We start from the raw sequence: 23,557 nt of genomic DNA, 5'->3' as shown, positions 1-23,557 counted from the left end.
GAAATTTATTTGTTTAATAGATCACTAACAGGAGGCTGGAATGATTAAGGGAAAATAGATACTCTAAAGCCCAGAGGACATTACCAACCAGATTAAAAAAACATTTTGAGTTACCATATCTGCCTATGACAAGTTTGGCAGCATCACAGGAAATAATTACCAAGATTTGGAAGGATTCCACAAAACCAAAAAAAAAAAAAATCTCTGTGAATGCCCTTGGAAACTTTTCATTTTAAAAGTTCCCATTTAAAGTACAAAGAAGGACAGAAGGAACAAATTGAAAATGGACACATACTGGCGATGTGTGTATGTTTTGACTCAGTATGAGAAATCATTACTCTCCAAGGGATAAATTCACATTTTTCCTTCCTAAGAATTTTTTAAACTTAGCCATGTTACAGATGTTGGGAAGATGGGGATTTGACCATTAGTTCTTTGTGAGATCAGCAGTTTACTATATTTTTGAAAGTTAAATTCATACTTGTCTTGAAATAAGACTTAGAAATGTGTTCACTGGGGCCTTCTGAAAGAAAGTTCATATTGGTAAATTTGAAAATTAATTTCTGGAAGTTCAGACTCATTGAATATTTGATTAATGGCTTTTGGCAGTTGTTATAAAGAAAACAATGATTACCATTGAGAACAGGTACTAATTACAGTGATCTTTAAATATGAAATAATTAGCACATAATAATAAACCATTCAGACTCTGCTGACCTGGCTACAGAAAACTGTAGACTGTGCATCACCACCTAATTCTAAGAAAGCCTAAAGGCATCAGTATGGTAAAAACAAACAAAAATCCAATATTTTATATGTCAAAACTACCACAGGCAATAACTCTCATGTAACAATTAACAATTAGAACAATTAAGTGCTACCATGAAGTAGTCTTCATGTCTACCTAATGTCTGGGAGAAGATCATTCTCCTCCCTGGCATAGAAGTGGAATTTGAAGATTGAATATTCATTTAAAGTTAAATGAATATCCTGTCTTCACACTTAAAGTTTATATCTATATTTAGGATGGAGAACAGCACTTGTTTTTCAAGTTTAAGGAAATTCCCAACTCACTCTCTCTTAACTTTACTTTGCTAGCATAGCTCTGTGTCCTTTCCTTTTGCTCTGCCTTTGCCCCATTTCTAACTCTACTCTCCTAATATAGGGATCAAATTTCATTTTCATCTGATTCAAAAATGCTCATGTAAAAACTTCAATCATGCATAAGAGATTCAGCTTCAAAAGAGATGACCGTGCCATGAACAGAAATCTCTCAGAGCCCATGGCCTTGGACCAGCTCAAAAGCTTTGGTGAGGTTAAGCGAATCCACTGGAGACTTTGATATTTCTAGTGTTGCTTCAATGCTAATGTGTTGCAAAAATTAGGTCATTTAGGTCACCGGGCTTTTCTAAACCTTGAATCCACACAGGGCTGTATGCAGGGTTGAAAAGAAGAGACATGACCTTGCGAGTGTTTTCATCAGGCAACACAAGCCAGGATTGCTCAGTGTTTTCATCCCCCAAGAGTTAATGGACTATACTCAAACTGTATGCCTTTCTCAGTTGACGTGTAAAAGAAGGAATATTTGTTTTACATGATAAATGGATCTCTAAGAACATCTACCCCAGAACAGCTTATCTAACACAAGACTCTGAAGGCATTCTCACTAAATCTTGAACAAGATAAGGAGCTTACTATCACTATCATTTAACACATTTTCAAAAGTTCTAGCCAAAGCAGTAAGCTAAGAAAATGAATTTGATATAATTGTTGGAGAATAGCCACAATATCATTATTTTCAAATTTTTATTTTCTACCTGGAATACTCCAAAGAATCAATGGAAAAACTATTAAAACAAAAAATAAAATTCAATGAGTTGGCCAGTTACAATATAAATAGATAAAAATCAATATCTTGATATCAGCAACAACCATTGGGGAAACATAGTGAAAAAAAATATTCCATTCACAATAGCAAAAAAGAGACATAGGAATAAACTTAGTAAAAAATATAAATGTAGTACCTATGTGAGGACAAGTACAAAGCTTTCTAGAAGAACATAAGAGATGACTGATCCATGTTCTTAGACAAAAGGACTGATTATAGCAAAAGTGCTAATTCCCTCCAATTTAATTTATAAATATAATGAAATTTTAACTAAATGGTGTTGGTAAGAGATAAGAAACTTGCCAGATTCAAAAGCTCTTGTGGAAGAATATATACATATACATATAAAAATAAATAAGAGATTAGCCCTGTCACATATTCAAATGTAACTCAAAGCTGTAATAGGTAAGATAGTAGTACTGGTACAAGAATAATATAACATGAGAGAAAGAAGTCTTGACATAGTCAAGGTATAAATAAGAAAACATCAAAGGTAGCATGACTGTACATTTCTGGTGAAAACTTGGGCTTAATTTTATTTCCTTTTAATGTTCAGCAAGATATGAAGTATGCATTAATAATAAACCAGTAGGGAAAAAATGTTTTCTCTCACCAGTAATTAAAGAAGTGCAAATAAAAATAATCAGGTACCTTGATCCATTTTCAAATTGAGGAGAAAAGAAAGAGGATTAATTGCTTTGATTATTTTGGCAATATTTGTTAAAAACCTGAAAAAATAATTCTAGTAATTTATCCTGAGGAAACATTCAGATATAATCAAAGAGGGTAGTGTACAAGGATGTTCACTACAGTGTTGTTAATAATACAAAAGTATAAACAATAAGGAATTGAATACATGAATTTCATAGACTTATTGTAGAATCATTAAAAATCATGCTATAGAATAATAGTTGATGACAGAGAAAGTTACCTGCTACGGAAGAACATACGTAAAATGATTCTAAAATCTGGAGGGACATACACTAACATGATCATTGTTAGTTCTCTGTCTGCAGAATCAGAAATCATTTTCTTTCATTTACTCATATTCTCAAATTTTTCTACAAATTGTCAACAATTCTAACATTACATATATGTAATTCCAAAATATTTTTAATCAGTAAATTAAGCAACTGAATGCACTGATCCTCTTTCTTGTGCCTAAGGGATCATCCAACCCAATTCTAACCATAAGCACAATTTTTATGCCTATTTTTCCTTGAAAGATGGTAAGCCGTCTGAGGGTAGGCTTCGTGTGCCAACTCTCAGCATAGCGTCCAGCAGAGGGGGTACAACACAAATGTGGAGTGGATGAACAAGCACAAGAGTGAAGAAGGCTAAGAGTTATTTAACTCCTCTAAAGGCCTGTGGCCACATGTGGAAGTGGAAAAAATTTAGGTGTGAATTTAAGTTTTCACCAGAAAATGTGAAGTCATGCTACACTCACCTAAGAGTTTCATTGAAAACGTCAAGCCAGATCATACTCATCAATATTTTTAAAAGATATGATGTGTTTTATGATTTCAGAGAACTGTACAAAAGGCAGTGGTGGTATTGCCTTGATTACAAAACCAGGTGAAGTTCAACATGTTGCACTTAGGAGGTTGACATTCTTTTAAGATCATTCACTACCTCTCAAGTGTTCTAATTTTTAAAGTCTGGTAATCATCAAAGTGAATTGCATTAAGAGAAATATTCACAAGGTCAAAGATTAAAGGAGGATAGTTACCTGAAGGCTATATAAGAGGCGGGTTAGATTCTGTATAGCTTGTATAATCTGAAAAATAAGATCATAAGTATCAAATTCTTGAAAAAGCTTTCATTATCCACAAATAGAGGCTGGTGATATATTTAAGACATGCGTAGCTCACCTCTGACTGTGATGAACCTGGAAAACTTCTATATTCCACCTAAAATACATAAAAACATAAGAAAATGAATAATCATTTTACTTTTGAAAAGCTGCACTGTAGTGTTACAAAACGTATGACCTTAGGTTAATCACTTCACTCTCTCTAAACTTGATTACCTCATCTATCATGACTCAGTTTCCTCCCAGAAATAAAAGCCTACAGAATTAAATAACCACTTGACAATGAGAGCCCCCTTCGTGCAAACTTGGTGTTTGAGATGCACGACAATTCTTACCCAACCATCCCTTAACAAAGGACGACAGCATGGAAGTCCCACAAACTCTAAGTGACAATGTTCACCCTGTGTAAACCACACTGCAAATTGAGCTCTCTGTGCTCAGGTTGAAGGGTCTCCTGGGCCAGGCCAACCCCTCACATCCTGGGAGGCCAGGTTTGGAAGTTAAGGAACACCATGCCTGACCTCTAACTCTCTGTCTTAATGTAGGCGATTCATAATGACAAAATAGCCAGTGGCTGGGGAAAGAAACCCAGACGCAGAGATGGCCCAAAGGGGAGCACTTAGGTGGGTTCACTGGACCAGTGACTGCCTCAGCAGAGGTACCATCAGCAGAGGCCAAGAATGAAGTCACAGGAGACAGTCTGCTCCTTAGGGACAGGGATCTATGCCTCCTTCCTCTTCTCTCCCATAGCACACATTAGGGACACCTGTGGATAGTAAGGGTTTCCAGCCTCTGGAATTGCACTATACGTTTATTAATTTACTGTCTGCCTTCTCTCCCTAGAGTGTAAGCCAGTGAGTGAGCAAGACTTTATCTGTGATCCATATCTACATCTTCAAACTTAAGAATGATGCCTGGCATATAATGGACACTTCACAAATGAATGACTGTAAGTTGCATTGGATAGCACTCCATTCATTCAATAAATAAATATTAATTACCCACAATAAACTTCTCATCTTATGCTATGGGAGAGCATTAAATTCCCTACCCTTTAAGAACCTACAATCTCCTGTATGCTGCTTGTTTTTGTCTGAGTAGATCTACTTTTAAGTGGTTAAAAAACAGTTTATTTTGTAAAATTTGGATTCAGTCAAAAGGTCACATTCAAGGACATGGAAGGCCACATGTGGCCCCAAGGCCATAGGTTCCCCACCCCTGACTGGTTCTCCTTGTCCCTCAATACCCCACTGCTTTTGTAATAAGACCATATGGTATAGAGTTTTTATGCTCTATAAAAATTAGAACCAGAGAAATGAGTTGGATTGTGCTACCTGTGGTTACTTACACCACAAGTTTGATTCAAGACAGGAAAGTTCACATCATCTTTTTAAATGGAGTTGGTCTGCCATCTTGTGGTGAACTTGCATAGCTGCAGTTGGTGATTCACAACATTTCTAGCATTTGGGTTACAGATTGAACTTTTTAATTTTCAGAAATTTGTTTTAGCCTTACCTTGTTAAGGAAAGTAATGACAAAATATCCATTCCATACTTTTTTGAAAGTTTGATTTCAAGTGACCCTGCCCTATATCTCAGTTCATTTAGTTTCTCAAAATGCCTTGTTAAGGGGAAGTTTTGTAGACTGGTTAATCCAACAAAGAACCTGGTCACTTACTCTAACTTACCTACCTGTGACTAAATTATGGGGGGAGAAATCTTTAGGGGTAGAGGCTGCCAAAACTTTCCACACAAGACTAAACTATCACTGACCAACTTACTCTTTCTTTTCTAATAATACAAAAGCAGTTGGAAACTACAAACTTGAGACTTAAAGGTGAAGTCAGCACTGAAAAGGAGGAAAAGCAGGAACATCTTAGGAAGAAAGAAGTTAGAAAGCTTACAATTAAAAGAAGTGGAGTAAAATATTGCATTTCTATAATCACTGTGGCCTGTGATATTTAAAAAAGAGTACAAAGTCACAGCTGTCTTCTGTATATATTTTTTAAAATCCTTAGACTTGGTTTCTCACTCATATATATTATAATAGATACCCAAAAAATGATATATAAAATATGTTAAATATGTAAGAGAAGATCTGACATTTGTCATTTTTCCACATTGACACATATTGGTAGCTGTAACGTACTAATTTGATTTTGGAGAAAGCCAAGCTCCTGAGCCCCAGACAAGCCCGAGGAGGCCAACTAGACACCTTCCAGAATCATATGTTTATTCTTTTCCTCTGTCTGACATCTCAATTTCATTTGAAGTTAATAGAAAGTTTTATGCACTTAATTTTTAAAGAGAGCGTTACCACTCACATATATAGAAGTCAAAAAAGAAGCATTTGGAACTGCTCTCCCCAGCAAAAATTGGTGAGGTTCATTAAAAATCTACCACAAAAAAGTAGGTGAAGTGTGGGTGGTGACAGGAAATCAATTTTGGAAGGAGAGATAGTTTAAGAAAAGTGACAGAAGAATATTCCAGAAAAAAAAAAAAGAGTTTCAATTACTTTGGCACCATCTGGTGGCATGGGGGCCCACACACCCAGGACCACCGCTCAGCCAGAGCCGCCAGATGCGGCGGGCGACAAGCAAAGGTTTGCAGGGCGGAAAGCAGGAGAGCGCAGACACACACGCGAGAGAGTTTTCAATCTGCTTTAATAACTTTCCAATCATTTCTTTGTTTACACCTACACGACATAGGGAGAACAAGCACATGTGGAGAAGGAATAAGTTAGAAAGTTTCAGTATGAATATTTCAATCCATTGAGAAGAATTCAGAAAACACTCTCATCCCAGTCATTCCCAGCGGCAGAGCAGGACCTGAGGCTATGGCACTACACACAGCAACCCGTGCTCTATACTGACAAATCGGTGCACAATACCTTCTCCCCCGCATCAGAGACCGCCAAGTCGGTTACCACACCCTGGAGCCCGGGATCCACATCCCAACAGCCTCTTCCTTCTCTCCCTTCTGTGACTAGTGCTGGAAGCACACCATCGAGACAGAAACAAAAAGGACAGTATCAAACATCAGCCAGCCGACTGGGTTCTGCACACAGCCGACACGTGTTTTGAAATAGGAAACATCACAAGATAATACATATTGAACCCTCTTGTCTGAGGTGCTAAAACAGCACAGGGCAAAGCACGCAGTCCCTGCCCGCGTGGAGCTTACACGCTAAGAGATACCACCGTGACAAACAGCATAAACGGTCACTCTTTTTTTTTGTTTTCACTTCTTTCTTGCGCGGACGTGTTCGTGTGTTGTTTGTGGTATAGAGGGTAGGTTCTACGTCTCGCTTTCACTTAATAGGAAAAGGCCTCCTGGGGAGGGTGAAATTTCAAACAGGCGCTGTAGAACAAAAGCAAGGTCTCTTGGCAGACTCGAGTCTGTAGAAAGGCTCCCTTGCGGCCACTACGAGAGGTTTAGAGGAAGAAAGAGTCCAAAGGCAGGAGGGAGAAGACGTCTTTCTAAGGCGGCTGGAGATGGCTAATACTTTATGGTCTCTTAGTCATACAAACGGAGAGCCTGTCCCTATCTCTGGGAGATTTACTTTTTAACAATTTCCAAATATCTTTTATTCTCATATTTCTCGCTTAATACTTCACAAATACTATAAAATGCTGTACCTTTATTCTATGAAGACACAGAAACCCAGTCCAGAAATATTTTTAAGTACCAAATACAAATTTCACTTCATCCATTAACTCTCCATAGGCAGAATTTTATTTATTTATTTACCCATGTGAACTTGGTTAAAACACCTACTATACCCACCCTGCACTGAAGAAAATTAGACTTTTCAAAGCCCTTTCACACATAGTATTTCATTGAAACCACATCTACTGAGGACTCTGATAAAATACTCACTCTGTGACACTGTTTATAAAATTTTTTATTCATTGTCTTCTTGAAACTTTATTTCAAATAAAGGAAATGTTTTTAATCCTTTAAATTAACAAAAATACTTATGTCTTTGGAAAATGGAAGTCCTCTAGGACTCCAAAGGCCTCTTTTAATACAAAGAAGTTTTTATCTAAATGAAAACTGCTTCAAATGATATGAGCTAAAAACCAAGTTCATTCTAAGCTGATCAATACTTATTCACTTATAGCAAAGAGACATTTTATAGAGATTTTTCTGTCATTCAAAAAAAAATGGTTCTAATACTGGGTACTATTCTTAACTCTTTCAGAAATGCCAAAGGCATTAGCAAAGAATTAGCCTTTCTCTTTCTGCCAAATGAAGGCAGAGAATGGAACACAGAGCTGCCCCTGCATTCAATTCCAGGGTAGGTGAGAGGGTCTCCAAAGGACAGAGCTTCCCTGGATGTAGATTCTACTCAGCCATCTGATGAGCCTGTTGAGGACTGAATATAGTGGACTTTCCTTACTGATGGCCTCAGACTGACATGAGCCTGATTTGGAAGGACCTAGGCCTCAAAGTCAAGCACAGAACTGACTCATTCAGTTATTGATCTTCCTTTAGGAATATTCTTTTGCCCTTAACAACTTTATAAAGAAAATCAAACTCTTATAGCACCACATTGCAATCCAGCCCAGAAGTGAGGTGGCCTTTGGGGTATGGGACCCCCCCCAACCTGCCCCTGTACCTCTCTTCTACCTGAATCTCCCTGTCTGACCAGTCTGTAAAGAGCCCTCAACGGTTCTAGCAAATGCCATGAGTTTCCCTTTGGAACTCTCCCAAGTCCTGGGAGATGCAGATACAGACGGGACAACTTCACTGCCTGGCCTACAGGGAGAGAAGGCATGGACGGCCGCATGCTCCAGGCAGCTGCAGGAGTGGAGCGGAGCCTCCCCAGCTGTCCCTGGGGTGAGGCTGACAGCAGCAGATCCCTGCATGTATTTTTAGATAGAACTTCCTCAATGGCATAATGAGGTTCTTCTTTTAACAGGAAATCACCCAGGGCAGTACAACTCCCCTGATGAATCTGGGCTGTGCCAAAATGAAAAACATATGTGCACATTCTGAAAATAGAAACCCAGAATTAGATAAAGCAGAACTCGAGAGGGAAAAATAATTATTGGTGCTGGTAAAAAAAAAAAAATGTATGGAATTAAAAAGCCATATTGCTCCTATATATCTTAATTAACCAAGGGATGTTGTTAAAGAAGTTCTTAGACAATTTAACCTTCCAATCTCTAGTTACTAAAGACATGTTACCCTCTGCACATAAGGAGTTGGGGAAGTAAGGTTTTTACCACCCATGCATGATGAAAAATATACTCTTTACACTTGTATCTTAGAATCCTTTATGGAACTAAGCATTTACCTTACAACCATACATGTAACAGTATAAGCGGCTTCTGAATCTAAACCAATTCTCTACATTCTATTTTTCTGTATTTAAAATATATTAAAACAGTGTTTTAATAAATGAATTCTGACCTGAAATAAAATGTAGGATGATCAAGAAATTTTCTGGCACTTCTGCCTTTAACTACAGCACCCAATGGGAGTGTGTGTGTGTGTGTGTGTGTGTGTGTGAGAGAGAGAGAGAGAGAGAGAGAAGCTTGTGTATATTTCCATTTTGTGGGTTGTTTTCTCAGGTGATATGTATGAGATTAAGTTTTAAGCACTTACTCTCTAAAAGACTGCAGGGACTTTTAAAAAACAAAAAAAGTTAAAAAGTTCTTTCAAAACTGTACTCAATAAGTCATATCAAAAATGAGGCAGGGTAGGGTTTGGGGAAGGTATAACACTCGGCTGGGAAACAGAGCAGCATAACCCACCAATTACTCTTTAGGTCCTCGTCCTGGGAACATCAGTGTCATTGTTTTATATATAATATTTATTTATGGCTAGCACATTTATTTTAAAGTTTTTTTCTAATTTAAAAAAATACATTCGGTCCCCTCCAAATAGGGACAGAAGCATTGCCTTCATTTTGTGTGACCACTGTAAGCGCCGGGCACGGGGTGCGGGCCCACCGCCAGGGCATTTTCACTTACAAGCAGTAGGCGATCCTGGGACATCATGAGAACCATGTGTGTCCATCAAGACAGATTCTCCACAACCGTCCTCGGATGACTGACTGACATCGCTCATCTGTGAGGCCTTCACTGCAACTTGTAGGCTCTCAGCTAAGAATAGAAAAATTAAAATAAATTGAGAAAACAGATATATGTATGCAGTTTAATCTAGACCAGGGTTTGGAAAACTGCATTTGCCTATGTCTGTTTGTATGTGGCCCAGGAGCTAAAAATGGTTTTTACATTTTTAAAGGACTGTTAAAACACACACACACACACACACACAAATATATCCTAGACACTGTGTGATCTGCAAATCCTAAAATATTTACTATCTGGCCCATTACAGAAAAAATTTACAGACCCACAATCTAGAACAAAACTTTTAGGATCATTTTATGATAGAAAATTAACTCAATAAAAAAGTATAAACTTATATAAAAATATCTCAAATGCAACTTTCAGTACATTAATATGCTGAAAAAAATTCCTATAGTTCGATGAATTCAAATGCAATATCAGGCATTAGGATTTTAAAACCTGTTATTCGGAAATATTAGTTATTCTTCAAAAGACTATTTCCCCAAACTAGCCTTTAAAAATACAGATTCCCAATCTTCACTCTAGACTTGCTGGACCTGATTGTCCAGAGGAGAAAAGGAGATTCACATTTTACACAAGCACCAAAGGCTGCTCTTAGGATCCCAAGCTTAGCTTAGGTTAGCTTAGGAAACATCACACCCACAGGGTGACGTTTTTGTTTACAATAAAAGATGTTTGACTAGCATGTAGAATAGCATAATTTTGAAGACCCTACAAATATTTCTAAAACACCTTGTTCGATGATTCAATTTTGAAAATACTCATGGAACATCTACTCTGTTCTAGGGGCTGTTGGGTACTTGGTAACTATTAAGGAGAGTTCACAGACTGGAGAAGGAAAGAGACTCACACAACTAACTATACTACAAAGCAGCATGTGATCAGCTCTTAGTTCTATCCTCTGGTTATTAGAGGATTATAAATGCTACAGTAGTGTGGAGGTGCAGGAGAGTTATTCTAGCTAGTAGGATTAGGAAAAAGCTTTTAAAGGAGGTAAAAACTGGGCAGGATCTGGAAGGATGAAGGGAATTCAAGAGGCAGAGACAGAAGAGTAGAAAGGAGGGAAGAAAAACAGTCCAGCAGAGAAAACCGAGGGAGACCGTTCAAGGTGCATTGCCAAACTCTGTCAGAAGATGATTACTTCACCCTGCTACGTCTCTCAGCTGCAGCCCGGGTGTTCATGGCCAATGACTTAGGGTAGATTACCCAATCCGTGGCTCCTGCAGTGTACCGCCATTGCTCTGGGGCCACCATTGTGCCCCAGCACCTCTATCACAGTGGGCCAAAGGAATGGAAGCAGATGGACTTAGAACTCAGCGTTAGTGGAAGTTTTGGTGGGGGAGGAAGTTAAAGTCACTGGCTAAAACTGAGAGTGGATGACTTATTCCACCAAAGCTTCATCAAGTATAATGAGGTCACTGGTTCTTGTCAACCCACTTGAAAATCCTTTTGGATTTATTTCTAAAATGTACTTTGAATCTGTCTACTTCTCTCTATTTCCATTGCCAATATCCCTGGTCTAGACCAACATCTGTCATCTCAACTTCTATAACTGCTTCCTAACAGGTCTTTAGGCAGACTCTGCTCTTCCCAACCTGATCTCCATTCAGCAGCCAGCATTCTTTTTAAGACATAAATGAGACCATGCTACATGGATGATTAAAAGCTTCCAGAGATTTTCCATCACATTTGGAATAACATCCTGTGTGTGTGTGTGTGTGTGTGTGTGTGTGTGTGTGTGTGTGTGTGTGTGTAAACCATGGCCTTCCATGAATTGGTCCCAGCCCACCGACTTCATGTCACTGCAGTCTCCCCTGACTTATGCCACCCTGGTCTTTTTACTTTTCTTGAACATGCCAAGTTCCTGCAGCTTCAGGGGCTTTGCACTTACCTCCTCTCTGCCCAGGAATGGTCCTCCCCAGACCTCGAGACAACTGGCTGCTTCTCATCTCTCAATCCTCATGCCAAAAATCACCCTCCTCAGAGACGTCGTCCCTGACCTCACTAAAGCAAAGCCTTCATCTCATCCCAGTCCCATCATCTGATTTTCGCATGACTTTCTGAAGTTATTTTGTTTCCTTGAGTATTGTCTGTCTTCCCTCACTAGAAGTTTTATGAAAACATTGCTGCTTCCTCAGCACCACAACACCACACAGAGTTGCCATGGATGAACGAATGGATGAACGAATGATTCTATCGAGGAACCCCATGTCAGACAACCTCTATGTCCTTCTCAAGACCTCAGTTTCCTCAACTGTGACATAAAATGACAGATCTCATGATTTCTAAATTCTCTTCTATACTAATATTCTGAGATTCTAAACCAGAGCTTGGCAAACATATTCTGTAAAGGACCAGATAGTTAATATTTTAGATTTTGTGGGCTGTACAGTCTCTGTCAAAACTGTTGTGTCTGCCGCTGTAGGAAAAAGTAGCCACAGACAACACACAAACAAGTGAGTGTGGCTGTGTTCTAATAAAACTGTATTTACAAAAACAGGTGGTGGGACGCGTGTAGTCTGTGGTCTGTAATTGACCAACCCTCCTCCCTGCCACGCTCTCAGGCAGTGGTTGTTCTATCTGCCAAGCCCTTTGTCTCTACTGTCACCTCCAGACCATTATCCCCATAACTCCTTTCTCCCTTGAAGCTCCTGCCCCCAGATTATACCACTCGCCACCTCTCCCTGCTGTCTTTCATCTGTGGACCCCCAGTGCCTTGCCTGTGTTCCTTGAATGATTTAGCACCTGGCACAATTTCTTCCCCTCCCTCCAATGCTAATTGGGTCAAAATTCTCAGTCATTTCAGTTCTGTGAACTCAGTCCTTCCTCCCCCGGCCTCTCTCATCTCCAGCGATCTTGCCCCCCACCCTCCCTCAGCCACCACCACCTGCCACTGTTACGCCCTAGACCTTGTTATTACCAACATCTGCACTTGGCCCCCTTAAGTCTACCCTCTGCACAGCAGTCAGTGGGTTCCCTTCAAGCCACAAATCAGTCACTCCTCCACTCAAAACTCTATCATGCTTCCCTGCCACTCAGGATGAAATGCCAAGTCCACACCTCAGTCCATATGATCTCAGCCCTTGTTAACTCGACTCATCTCCTGCTTCCACCCAGCCCAATGCTCATGCAGTCTCCCCGAACTGTCCTCCTCGTGTTCCTCAGACAAGTCCCCACTGCTCCCTTCGCCTGCAACACTCTCCCCCAGACATCACTCGGCTTTCTCACTTCCTTCGTGTCTGCTTAGATGTCATTATATCAAAGAGGCCCCCTGGCCACCCTATCTAAAATACAGCTGCCCCAACTCCATCACCCTCTAGTCCCCTTATGCACCTTATCTTTCTCTGTAGTACTTGATACAACCTGACATTTATTTCTTTGTATTTTGCTGTTTCTAGAATATAAGTGGCAGGACAGTAAGGACTTTGTCTTGTTCTGCTGTATCCTCAGCACCAAGACCACAGTGCGTGGCACATAGTAGGTGTTCAACAAACATTTTCTGAATTTGTCAACCCAAATCCTTTTCAAAGCAATTTACCTTCTTTCAGTGCTGCTGTCAGTAATGAGGCTGCCTGGGGAGGCTCCCCCGGGTCGGGTTTAATGAGGAGGTGGGGCTCTAGATGGACATCCTCAAATCCGCTCAATTCTCCAAGCTCAGCGTAGATACGTAGCTTTTCCTCCAAATACGTGCAAATTTGTTGGTCTTGGTTAGTGAGTGTTTCTATGAAATAGTATTTACCATGTGAGGCTATCACTTACATGAATACAACAACAACTATGAAAATCCAAGTTCTAAGATAAAGATGTTGCTAATCAGCAAGCAGCAAGATCTAAAAGGCAAAGCCCATGTTGTTAGGTGGAAAAGACCCAAGTTCAAATACTGACTACTCCACTTAGTGACTGTGGCCTCCAGCAAGTGACTTGGCAACTCTCTCAGCTTCCATCATCTTTTCTGTAAATAAGGTTTCTTTCCCGTTCTCCTAATTCCAGAAAAACTTGCAAAGCTATTCTTTGTTTATTCAGGCTGTTTTCTATTAAGACTAAACATCAAGCTCAGGAATGAAAATTGAGACAGCATTGTCCATGATGACTGAATACCCACAAGAGAAAACAATGCAAAGGCCTGAAACCACTCAGGCTTCGGCCAGTTTTGGTCAAAACCAAACATGCCGACTTATGTTTTTGTTTCTAAACATCTAATTTGTTTGACCAATCTTTGCATGCATCGTTTTCTTCTGATTTCAACATGTTACAGAATTCTTAAAGTTCAAAGGGACTTTGGCATCTAATCCAGGAATTCTCAGACCTCTCTGTACCTTGGAATCACCTGGGGAGAGTTTAAAATACTGAAGTCGACAGTATTCAACTCCCAGAACATTCTGTTTTCATGGGTTGACGGTGGGGCCCAGGCATCAGTAACTTAAAGACCTCCCCCCTAAGTGATTCCAATGTCAAGGAAGAGTGGAGAATCACCAAACTCATTTCTGTACTTCACAGATTTGGAAACAGAGAGCTGGACCTATTGGGTTCCTTGTCCAAAGTCATACAATGATGACATGACAGTGCTGAGACCTAAAATTAAACCATCAACAATTCCAATGCTCAGCTGCACCACACTGCTCACATTTACTGTTTCATATATGTCATGTGTATTTTTATGTATATTTTAATCACTAAGGTGGAAGAGGAGAGAAAGTCATCTTATTTGAGTATTTCCAGTGCAAATAAATTTGTAGAAGGAGGATGGTCAGGGTGAACCTTAGGTGTACAGAAATAATGGCTTAGTCATAACCTTCTGTTCATGACACTTGGGCTTTCCCAGTACCCAAGGAGAACAGCACACAACCGGGAAGCCAGAAGTGCCTGCACTCTACCTTGACATTGCTGAATTTTGGCCACTCTGGCTTCAGCTTTCCTCCTTTCTTCATCAGATTCACTGGTCCTTCCCCCTTCTTCTTCTGGGCAACTTTAAAAGACAAAAAGTCAAGAGACATAACTGAAGCTGAATCCAAGTATCTGTAGGTTCATTAGAAAAACATGGGAACTTGGCATTAGAATTATTCATAAAGGAGAAAAATTCAACACAGAGAGAATTCATCATGCTCCCTGGCCAAGAGACTTGGTTTTCTTGAGTACGTAAATGACTTTGCATAATATAACATGGCCCTCAAAGTCAACAGTACAGGATGACTCAAATATTCCAACAAACACAAACATTCTCTCTCTCTCTCTCTCCCTCACACACACACACACACACACACACACACACACACACACACACATACACACACACACACAATACCAACACTGGCACTAAGTATAACTAAAATAAACAGTTTTACTTTTCACTACATTTGGGAATTTCTATTCTTAATGGGGTAGAGTGGAAGGGTTGTAGGGGATAAATGTCAGGTACCAGATCAGATGGGGTACAGTGGAGGTGGAGGAATTTTCTATAACATCAAGATCTAACTAATGAAATTACTGTTGAGAATGATCACTCCCACCCTTGCGTTCTCATTTATAAAAATTGTCCTTGCACAAGCAATCAGTAATAAATTGACTTAGAACACTTTAGATCCACCAATTTAGCAACATTTATTGAATGATTCTTCAGTACTAGAAGAAACATAAGACATGGTCCCTGCCCTCAAGGAGCTTCCAATCTAATTAAATGAACACACACACACACACACACACACACACACATACACATACACACACAGAGACATAAAAAAGGTAATAGCAACATGGCAATATATGACAAGTACCAAGTAAATGCTTCAGAGAGCAGGTGTTAAAGGATTTCAGGTAAAGGAGAGACCACTCGGACTGAAGAGGTCTTCACGAAAGAAGGGAGGCTTGAGCTGCATCAAAGCCAGGCGGGGCTCACGCAGGCAGAGGGAGGCGAGGGCGTTACATGCAGGGAGGTGCAGAGGCCAAGGCTGTAGATGGGGGACTATCGCAGGTGGGGGCAGGGGGCAGGGAGCAGACCTCTCTGGCAGAGGAAAGTTTTCATGCAGAGGAGACATGGTTAGAATATTGTTCCCAATTGAGCAAGTTTGTTCCATAGATTATGGACAGAAATGTTACCTTTCTACTGCCTGCTGGATCCGTCTCATCCAGTTGTTTCGTTCCTCCTTGGAATTAGTGTGAATTTCATACATCTCGGGCCCAGCAGATGAAGCACTGATCAGAAACATTCCTCTCTCCTCATTAGCAACTTCTCTAGCAATAAGCTTTTGAAGCGAAATAACTGATGGCTTCTGATCCTACATAAAATAGAAAAATGTGCAGATGAAACAGCATCCTGTCTAAAGGAAGGCTCTCACGAAATATGAGCTAAAGAAAGCAACTGTACTTTTTCCTTTTTTCACTTTCAACCTTTTCAAAAGAGCTGCAGAAGCTGGTAAGATCTCTAGTGGAGAGGTATGAAGAAGAGAGGAGAGAAAGACAGGATTTAGGGGGATGTTGGTCCTTAAGAATTAGTGGTTTAAATGGACAACTTTTAAAAAGACAGAATGAGAGAAGAAAAAAATATCAAAATACCACAGTGAAGGGAGGAGGAATTTTTCTAGAAGGGCATGGAATAGGAAACAGCATATCAAAAATCACAAAGAGATTGAGAAGGATGGAGGACCTAAAGAGTCCATTGGATTGGGCAGTTTACAGTAACACCATTTCAATAAGGTGATAGGAACAGAAGTCCAGAAACCAAAGGTAGATTGTAAAAGTGGAAGGTAAGAATAGGTAGGGCACAGCCAACCTATTCTGCTATTGTCATGCAGATCGCAGCAACACAGCTTCTAGAGTTCTACCTGCAAAGGCCTCTTCTCACCAACCAGATGAGCCCTTCATGGGTGGGAATCGGTCTAATTCATCTGCCTATGCGTAGCACATAGCCTTGCATAGAGCAGGCACTCAAAACATGTCAATAGTTAGAACTACTTTTACATAATTCTACCAGAGGGGAAGAAAGGCTACAATCTGGCAGCTAAGCCATGATGAAAGCCCCTCTTCTACCAGCATTTACTGTGATCCTCCTGTGTCTCTTTTTAAGCATGGGGGATTCAAAGATGAACACAACACTGGTGACACTGACTTGCTAGGTAGCAGTAGTTGAAAGAATGGCCAAAAGAATGCCCTCAGGATGAACAGTTTTGCGGGTAATATGCAAAATCTGCTTTGGTTTGTGGCTTCCACCACTGTTTATAGAGTTGGTTGCACTGGGTGGTTTTGTGTCTCCCTCATGGACTAAGCGATGCCTTGATCCAGAACATGCCACTCTGTGCTCAAGTGCTGACTCTTTGGTGCTGGCTTGTAGCTTCTCCAGCATTACACAGCTTGAGCACATCTGACGTTGTGTGCCAGGGTATAACCAGAGAACTCCTCACCCCACTCTTCTTGGAGTAGCACCAGAAAAAATATGATGGGACAAGACCACTAGTCTACCCAGTCCTGTGCTCTGCCTCTGAAAATGCAAACAAAGGCAGCTTTGTGGAAGAGCTTTTTGTGTGCATACTGCCTTTTCTAATTAGGGAGATCCTCTGAGCATTATCAATATTCCTTATTCTATTGTGAATCTACTTTCCAAGACCTTATCTCTTTTTTCTGACTCAATGTACAGTTTTAGCTTCCTCTTACAAGGTAAATGGTCTCGGTACATAAAAAGGCAGAGTGGATTTGACTTGCTTAAGACATGAGCAAGAGTAAAATTATTTGAACCAGTTGGTCAGTGTTTCTGGAGGAGAGGATGTGGCAGGATAAGATCTTTTAAAAGTGAAGTATAGGTAAGTGGGCAGAAAGTAGCACTCATTTAATCACCATCAGACCAGGAGGCATCCAAGATGTGTCCATCAGTGTTCACGATATCATGCACAAATACTAAAGATGAATAAAAATTCAAATTAAATCTCCAGGAAGGGAAGTCACACATCTGTCTGCTTGCTATTTTCAGCTGCTTATCTTCTAGCTATTTCCAAACTTACCATGTTTCCATAACATGTAGCAAGATAAGCAACTACTAAAGAAGTTTTTTCTAAATGGTATAAGAAGTGGAGAATCTCACTTGTGTGTACTAGGGTGAGGATAATGTTCTAAAATACTAGGGTAGGAACTAGAAAATCCAGATGTGTATACCCCTAGCTAATGCTTCAGTTCCCCACAATATTACACTGTGTCGACTTCATGATCATTCAGCAGGACACTGGCCTGTGATACCACCCAAGAAGCAGAATTTGCTTCTCTTTTAGGTCTCTCATGTTGAAGGAACATTGGTTTCCATAAAGATGCGATGTGAATTTTTTTCCTTTGCTAGCATGGCCCTCACCATCCCATAGGTTAAGCAAAATGATGCTCATCTTCCCACTTATTTTCTCTATGTAGCAAACCAGATAATAGCATAGAGAGGCCACTGGACAGATCAGTCAGTTTTCATGACATTTACAATAGATATAATTCAAACGGATTGGGGACGGGGGACTTGTTTAAGTCTTCTTATTATCCTCCAGTATAGCTCTGTGAAAAAGTCTTTGACGTTTATACAGCTCAGTATCACTGTGCCAATGAGAGGCAACGTGCCCAACAGGATGAAGAAGGTTTTCAAGCCGACCTGACAAGCACAGAAAGGCAGATGTAACCCTGCCCCAGCCTCTTCCCCCTAGAATCCCACCACTGGGCAGACTTGCTTCTTTGCTTTAACAGAAGCTTCATTAAGCTTTGAATTTTCAAAACCAGTTGGAAATAATGATATCTGCTAATGGCACCCAAATATCCTATCATCCAATGGATGATAAACACCAGCATTGTAGAGAGCCGCCATTATATTGCCCTCATTGGTGTTGTGTCTTGGATTCTTTCCTCTGATAGGGCCTGATTTTCTATGATGCTAACAAGGAGTTCATTGCTGACATTTTCCTTCTCCAAGTAATTTTGGACCACGCAGATTTTGTGTAAGAAATGCTGTAAAATGCTGGTTTCATTGCTAGTCTAATTCTAACTATGTGCTGGCAATGAGATTAATCTAACACACTACAAAGATAAGTGTTCCATGAACACCTTCAGTCATTAGTAGCCATTTTAGTAAAAATAAGAAAGAATCTTCTTTAAACTTTAGGTAGCAGGATGGCGTTCTCTTGTTTGGCAGAAGGAATGCCATGGCAGCTATGAATAGGCTTAACAAGCAAGGGCAATGGATGGAGATTGCCAGGTGCTGGGAGTGATCCGCTGCACCCAGCATTAACACTTTAGTTGCTAGATCTGAGAGAGGGGAGTTTGGAGTCAAGGCAAGGGTGGTTCTGGAGGAAAGACCGAGATAGCCAGATGACAAGCGGGTACTTGCAAGGATCAGAGAAGTACCTCTTCACAGACTGGTACCAAAGGGCTCCAATATCTTCACAATTAGTGAAACTGCTAGACCAGCTGACTGCCAGCACTGGCTGTGATAAATCAGCATTTATCATACTAATTCGACCCAATTAGAGGCTTGTTACTAAATACTGCAAACACAAATAATAATGGGAATATAGCAGAAGCATATGTTAATACTTGCCTGTAACCATTTTATTTCACTAGGAATTTCAGGCATTTTTCAAGAAAATGTGTGATTAAACATATTTTTTAAAATATATCACATGGTCAAATACTTACAACAGCTGCAAAGATGTATTTCTGGTCTTTTTCTTGTAAAAACAGCAGCACATCAGTTAGAAGTAGAGCTAGGATATCTTCAAAGAAAAAACATTACTAGTATTAATGAAGGAAATTACAGTTCAAATGCCTTCATTAAATATTCTGATTTCATACTTGAAATTTAAATAAATTTAATAAAAATAAAAAGACTGTGAAAGTTTATGAAAACTTTTTATAAAAACACTTGCATTATGATAGCCAAAGATATATGCTATAGGTAACTTAGTAGAAAGCTGTGTTTAAGTGTGTGTGTTTGTGTGTATAACTGCAGGTATAGCTAAATCAGCAGCAAAATTTAATACAGTAGCTTTCAAAACAGAAGACAAATATTCAAAAAAAAGGAAGTTCTAATAGAATGCGGTAAACCCTTACCTTTAGGGGGCAAAAGTGCTTAACTGAATATGTAAGAGGGAAGCTTCTGCCTCAACTTACATATGCAGATCTGCTACTTTGTGTCATCTAGATCTGAGTGAGGTTTAAGATTCCACACTTCCCTTACCAATTGCACACAAGAACTCATCTTCACTACACAGTCTAACACACAGTTACCAAACTGATTCCACTAAATGGATACAGAGTGAATGACTTGGAGCAATAATAGATCCACAGATTGCGGTTAATATTTTTTCAATACAACATTGTAAGTTGCTGATCAACAAATCCCATTTCAGACACTAGTTGTAGCCTCCATCAAAACTTGATCATCCTCCCAAGGGTAATCTTTGAGTAACTAGAATTTAACCACCTCTTCTTCTCATTGCTTACCCAAGGAAGTTATTAAGATGAAGCGCTAGAAACAGTGGTTCTGATCCTGGCTGCACAGTAGACTCATCTGAAGAGCTTTTCAACAACCCTTGGGCTAGGGCTTCATCCCTACATCAAGAAAAGATTAGAATCTCTGGGAGGAGATTTGCACATTAGCAACTTTTTTAAGCTCCAGAGGTGATTCTAGTGTGTGACCGGGGTGAGAAAGCCTGCATCAGGCAATGTGCCACATAATCAGTCCTTAAGAATTGGAATAAACTGGTCTAGACTGTAACCAGATTAATAGAGTCGAGTTCATGCCCGTTAACAAACAGTAGCACTGAGGAAGAGTTACACCAGTGTCAGCATGCAAATGGATGGATTCTGTTACTCAGTAACAAAGATGACATTCAGAGTTCTTTTCATGTCTCCCCTCCATGTTCTGACAGTCCCCAGGCTGGCTTGGCATGCAACAGACCCTAAGTGCGTAGGTGTACTGCCTTGCTTTCAACACAACACATTTGCCAGAATAATACTTCTGTGCCAACAATTAGGAGAACTCTCAGTTCCTTTGATTTTAGACATCATAAACTTGCAAATTCATAAAATATATATAAAGGTTTTAGCTTGGGGCAGCAAACTCTCACCATAGATTTATATCATTGTCTATGCTTAACTATCGAAATTCACAAGGCTTTGTGTATGTGTGCCTGTACTTATGAAACATTTTTCTTTTGAAAATCTATTCTCTGTTGAATGAATAACATGTAGGAAAGAAAGAGAAATTGGTCTGGTAGAGCCATAGTACCTTTGAAACGACCTGTGGCAGTTTTCCAGTAAACAAGGCCATCGTATAACAGAGTCCTTTCTTTACTTATTAGTGCCTGCTTCCTAAACACATGGCCATTTTTGAGCTTTGTGCATGTTTTGTTTTCAATTTTATTTAAGATCTCAAGCCATTTTTGGTTTTTCTCATATTCGTTGACTTTTAAATCCACTGTTGCAATCATGTCTTTGATTAAGCAAAGAGCTTTGCATAAGTCTTTATGTTCTTCAGTTCCTTCTGCATGAAAAAAAGAAACAAAGAACACTATACAATAAGCCAGAGTGCTAAGGAAGAAAATTTTTTCTTTAGTCTTTATACTTAAATGTATCATCCAAATAACAAAATTCCCATAAGAAAAATGTTGGAATAAATTCAATTACAATACTATCACCCTATACTTTCTCATTCCCTCCCCCCAAAAAACAAACTCCATCCAAATATTTGATTACAAAAGATTTGCATTATTAAAGGTATTTCAGATGATAATGAGACGTCTGAGTTCTAGGGGTGGATCTGACCTTCCCCCTAGAGCAGGGAATGGGTCATATACTAACTTACGCCTTCCTTCCACCTTCCCAGACACAGTTAATTTCAAGTCATCCTCACACCAAGTTTCTTAGAACTTAACCCAGCTGCAGGGCCAAGCCAGCAGCCTCTCAGTAACAGAGCCACAGTGTGACTTGAATGGCCCCAAACTCATCTGCCTTTCTGGATCCCTTCCTCCACAAAAATGATATTCAAAATTATATTTTATAACTGCATTAGCTTAAATATGAATATATTACTTTTATAATTAAGCCACTTTCCTTGACCTAAAATTTTTCTCTTCTGATTGCTAAAGAAATTAAAATATTTTCTAGGCATTGTGCCTAATGGGTAGGTCATCCATGCTCATGCCAAGAGCAAACAATCATTGATTTCGGTTGTTATTCTTTAAAACATTGGCCACCTGTTCTTATCTCTAGATTAACTTAAGAAAATACTGTGGAGGAATTTCTGGAACAGATAAGATGAATTAGCTATTTTCTCTATTTGATGATAAAGACCACCTAGTTGATGTTTATTGAGATGACTAGAACTGAAAAGTAAAGTTTCTGGAGGTCACAGGTACTAGGAATGAGAGAAAAAAAGAAAAACTGGCAGATAAACCAAAGGTTTCTAGAGCAGCAGGAAAAAAACTGTTAGAAATAACAGTCAAGTGGAAAGGGAATGAGTCCTCCAAAGGGTCTAAACATTTCCAGGTTCTAAATGTTGCATGAGGGTTTTATCAGAAAATCTCAAGGAGCAGATCCCGATACCCATCTTTCATATGGAAGACCCTTTCTCACTGCCTGTCAGAGAACACAATCACCACTTCACTATCCCTCACCCCCACTAAGCCCCTCCCCTACAAAGAAAGGTTTTTATATCTAAAAACCGTATGTCATAGACAGGAAAGCTGAGTAGAGAAACTATCAGAATTGAGCTTCATGTGACCTGGTCTAAGGCAAGAAAGGGCTCAAAGTCTTTTGACCTTTGGGGGCAAATTACTGTCTTATCACGCCTTGCTCCTCAAAGAGTAGCAGCACCTGGGAGTCTTGTTAGAAGTGTTTACCTTGAGCCTCATCCCAGAGATACTGAATCAGAATCTGATGTAAACCAGATGCCCAAGTGAAGGGCATGGCCAATAAGGTTTGAGGAGCACTGCTGTAAGAGACTCCTGTGAACCCATGTCCCCAGAAGCCCAGGGAGTAACTGCCCATTGGTACTGACCAAAGGAGGAGGTGGCCATTCAGCTACCATGCTGATTGTGCCCATGGAGCCAAAAGTCACACTTGCAGTTTCTGACATACAGTGCCCAGTAATTGTTATTCTACCAGGAATCTTACATGGGATGACCTTTGGGGTAGCAGATTTTAGTCTTTGAGGTGTTGTGAAAAGAGAATATAAACATATTACAAATTGAAAAGCTTTAATTTTGTTTGCATTCTTTTGCTGAGAATAAGATTTATGAGGCTTTTCTTTTTATATGTTTATATTCTCTTGCACAGGAACAATAAGTATGGGACATAAGGAATAGATACTACCATTCCTGCCTGAACTTAGTCCTAAATGTGACTGAAACAATGAAAAGAATAAATCATACATATCTATTCACCTAGACCCCTTCCAAAAAAAAAAAAATAATAAGTTGAGTTTTGTAGCATGGGCATTTAAGATCTCATTACCATTTTAATTATCTCTAAGTCAACTGATAATAATGAATGCAATAAAAACAGCTCCACTTATTGAGCACCTTTTTTATACCAGGCTCTACACTGGGCACTTCCTGAGACAATCACATTTAATCTTCAAAACAATTCCATAAGGTTAGGATTACTATTCTCATTTTGTAGTAGAGAAAACTGAGGCTCCTTTAATTAACTTGCCCAACTAATGAGTGGCAGAGCCAAGTACATACAATGGCAATACACATTTACACCATTCCTTGTTGACATAACACACTATCACCCT

At 39.6% G+C, this 23,557-nt stretch overlaps 1 protein-coding gene across 5 annotated transcripts in view; it reads right to left on the bottom strand.

Annotated features, from left to right (window-relative positions):
- The window catches only part of ARHGEF28 (Rho guanine nucleotide exchange factor 28), a 265,920-nt gene that overhangs the window by 30,786 nt on the left and 211,577 nt on the right, over window positions 1–23,557 (bottom strand). For all 5 annotated transcript variants that reach the window (XM_045566117.1, XM_045566119.1, XM_045566118.1 and 2 more), the window contains 9 exons: window positions 21,047–21,301; window positions 19,453–19,529; window positions 15,898–16,076; window positions 14,679–14,770; window positions 13,343–13,525; window positions 9,682–9,813; window positions 6,591–6,691; window positions 3,760–3,798; window positions 3,618–3,665 (listed from right to left, as the gene is read on the bottom strand). In XM_045566117.1, the coding sequence (XP_045422073.1) occupies window positions 3,618–3,665; window positions 3,760–3,798; window positions 6,591–6,691; window positions 9,682–9,813; window positions 13,343–13,525; window positions 14,679–14,770; window positions 15,898–16,076; window positions 19,453–19,529; window positions 21,047–21,301 (1,106 nt within the window). The remainder of the gene's footprint in view (window positions 1–3,617; window positions 3,666–3,759; window positions 3,799–6,590; window positions 6,692–9,681; window positions 9,814–13,342; window positions 13,526–14,678; window positions 14,771–15,897; window positions 16,077–19,452; window positions 19,530–21,046; window positions 21,302–23,557) is intronic.

Source organism: Lemur catta, chromosome 12 (genome assembly GCF_020740605.2).
Source record: "Lemur catta isolate mLemCat1 chromosome 12, mLemCat1.pri, whole genome shotgun sequence".
In the NCBI taxonomy this organism is placed as follows: domain Eukaryota; kingdom Metazoa; phylum Chordata; class Mammalia; order Primates; family Lemuridae; genus Lemur; species Lemur catta.
Note: the sequence above shows the minus strand (reverse complement) of the source record. Positions and strands in the feature narration are given on the sequence as shown.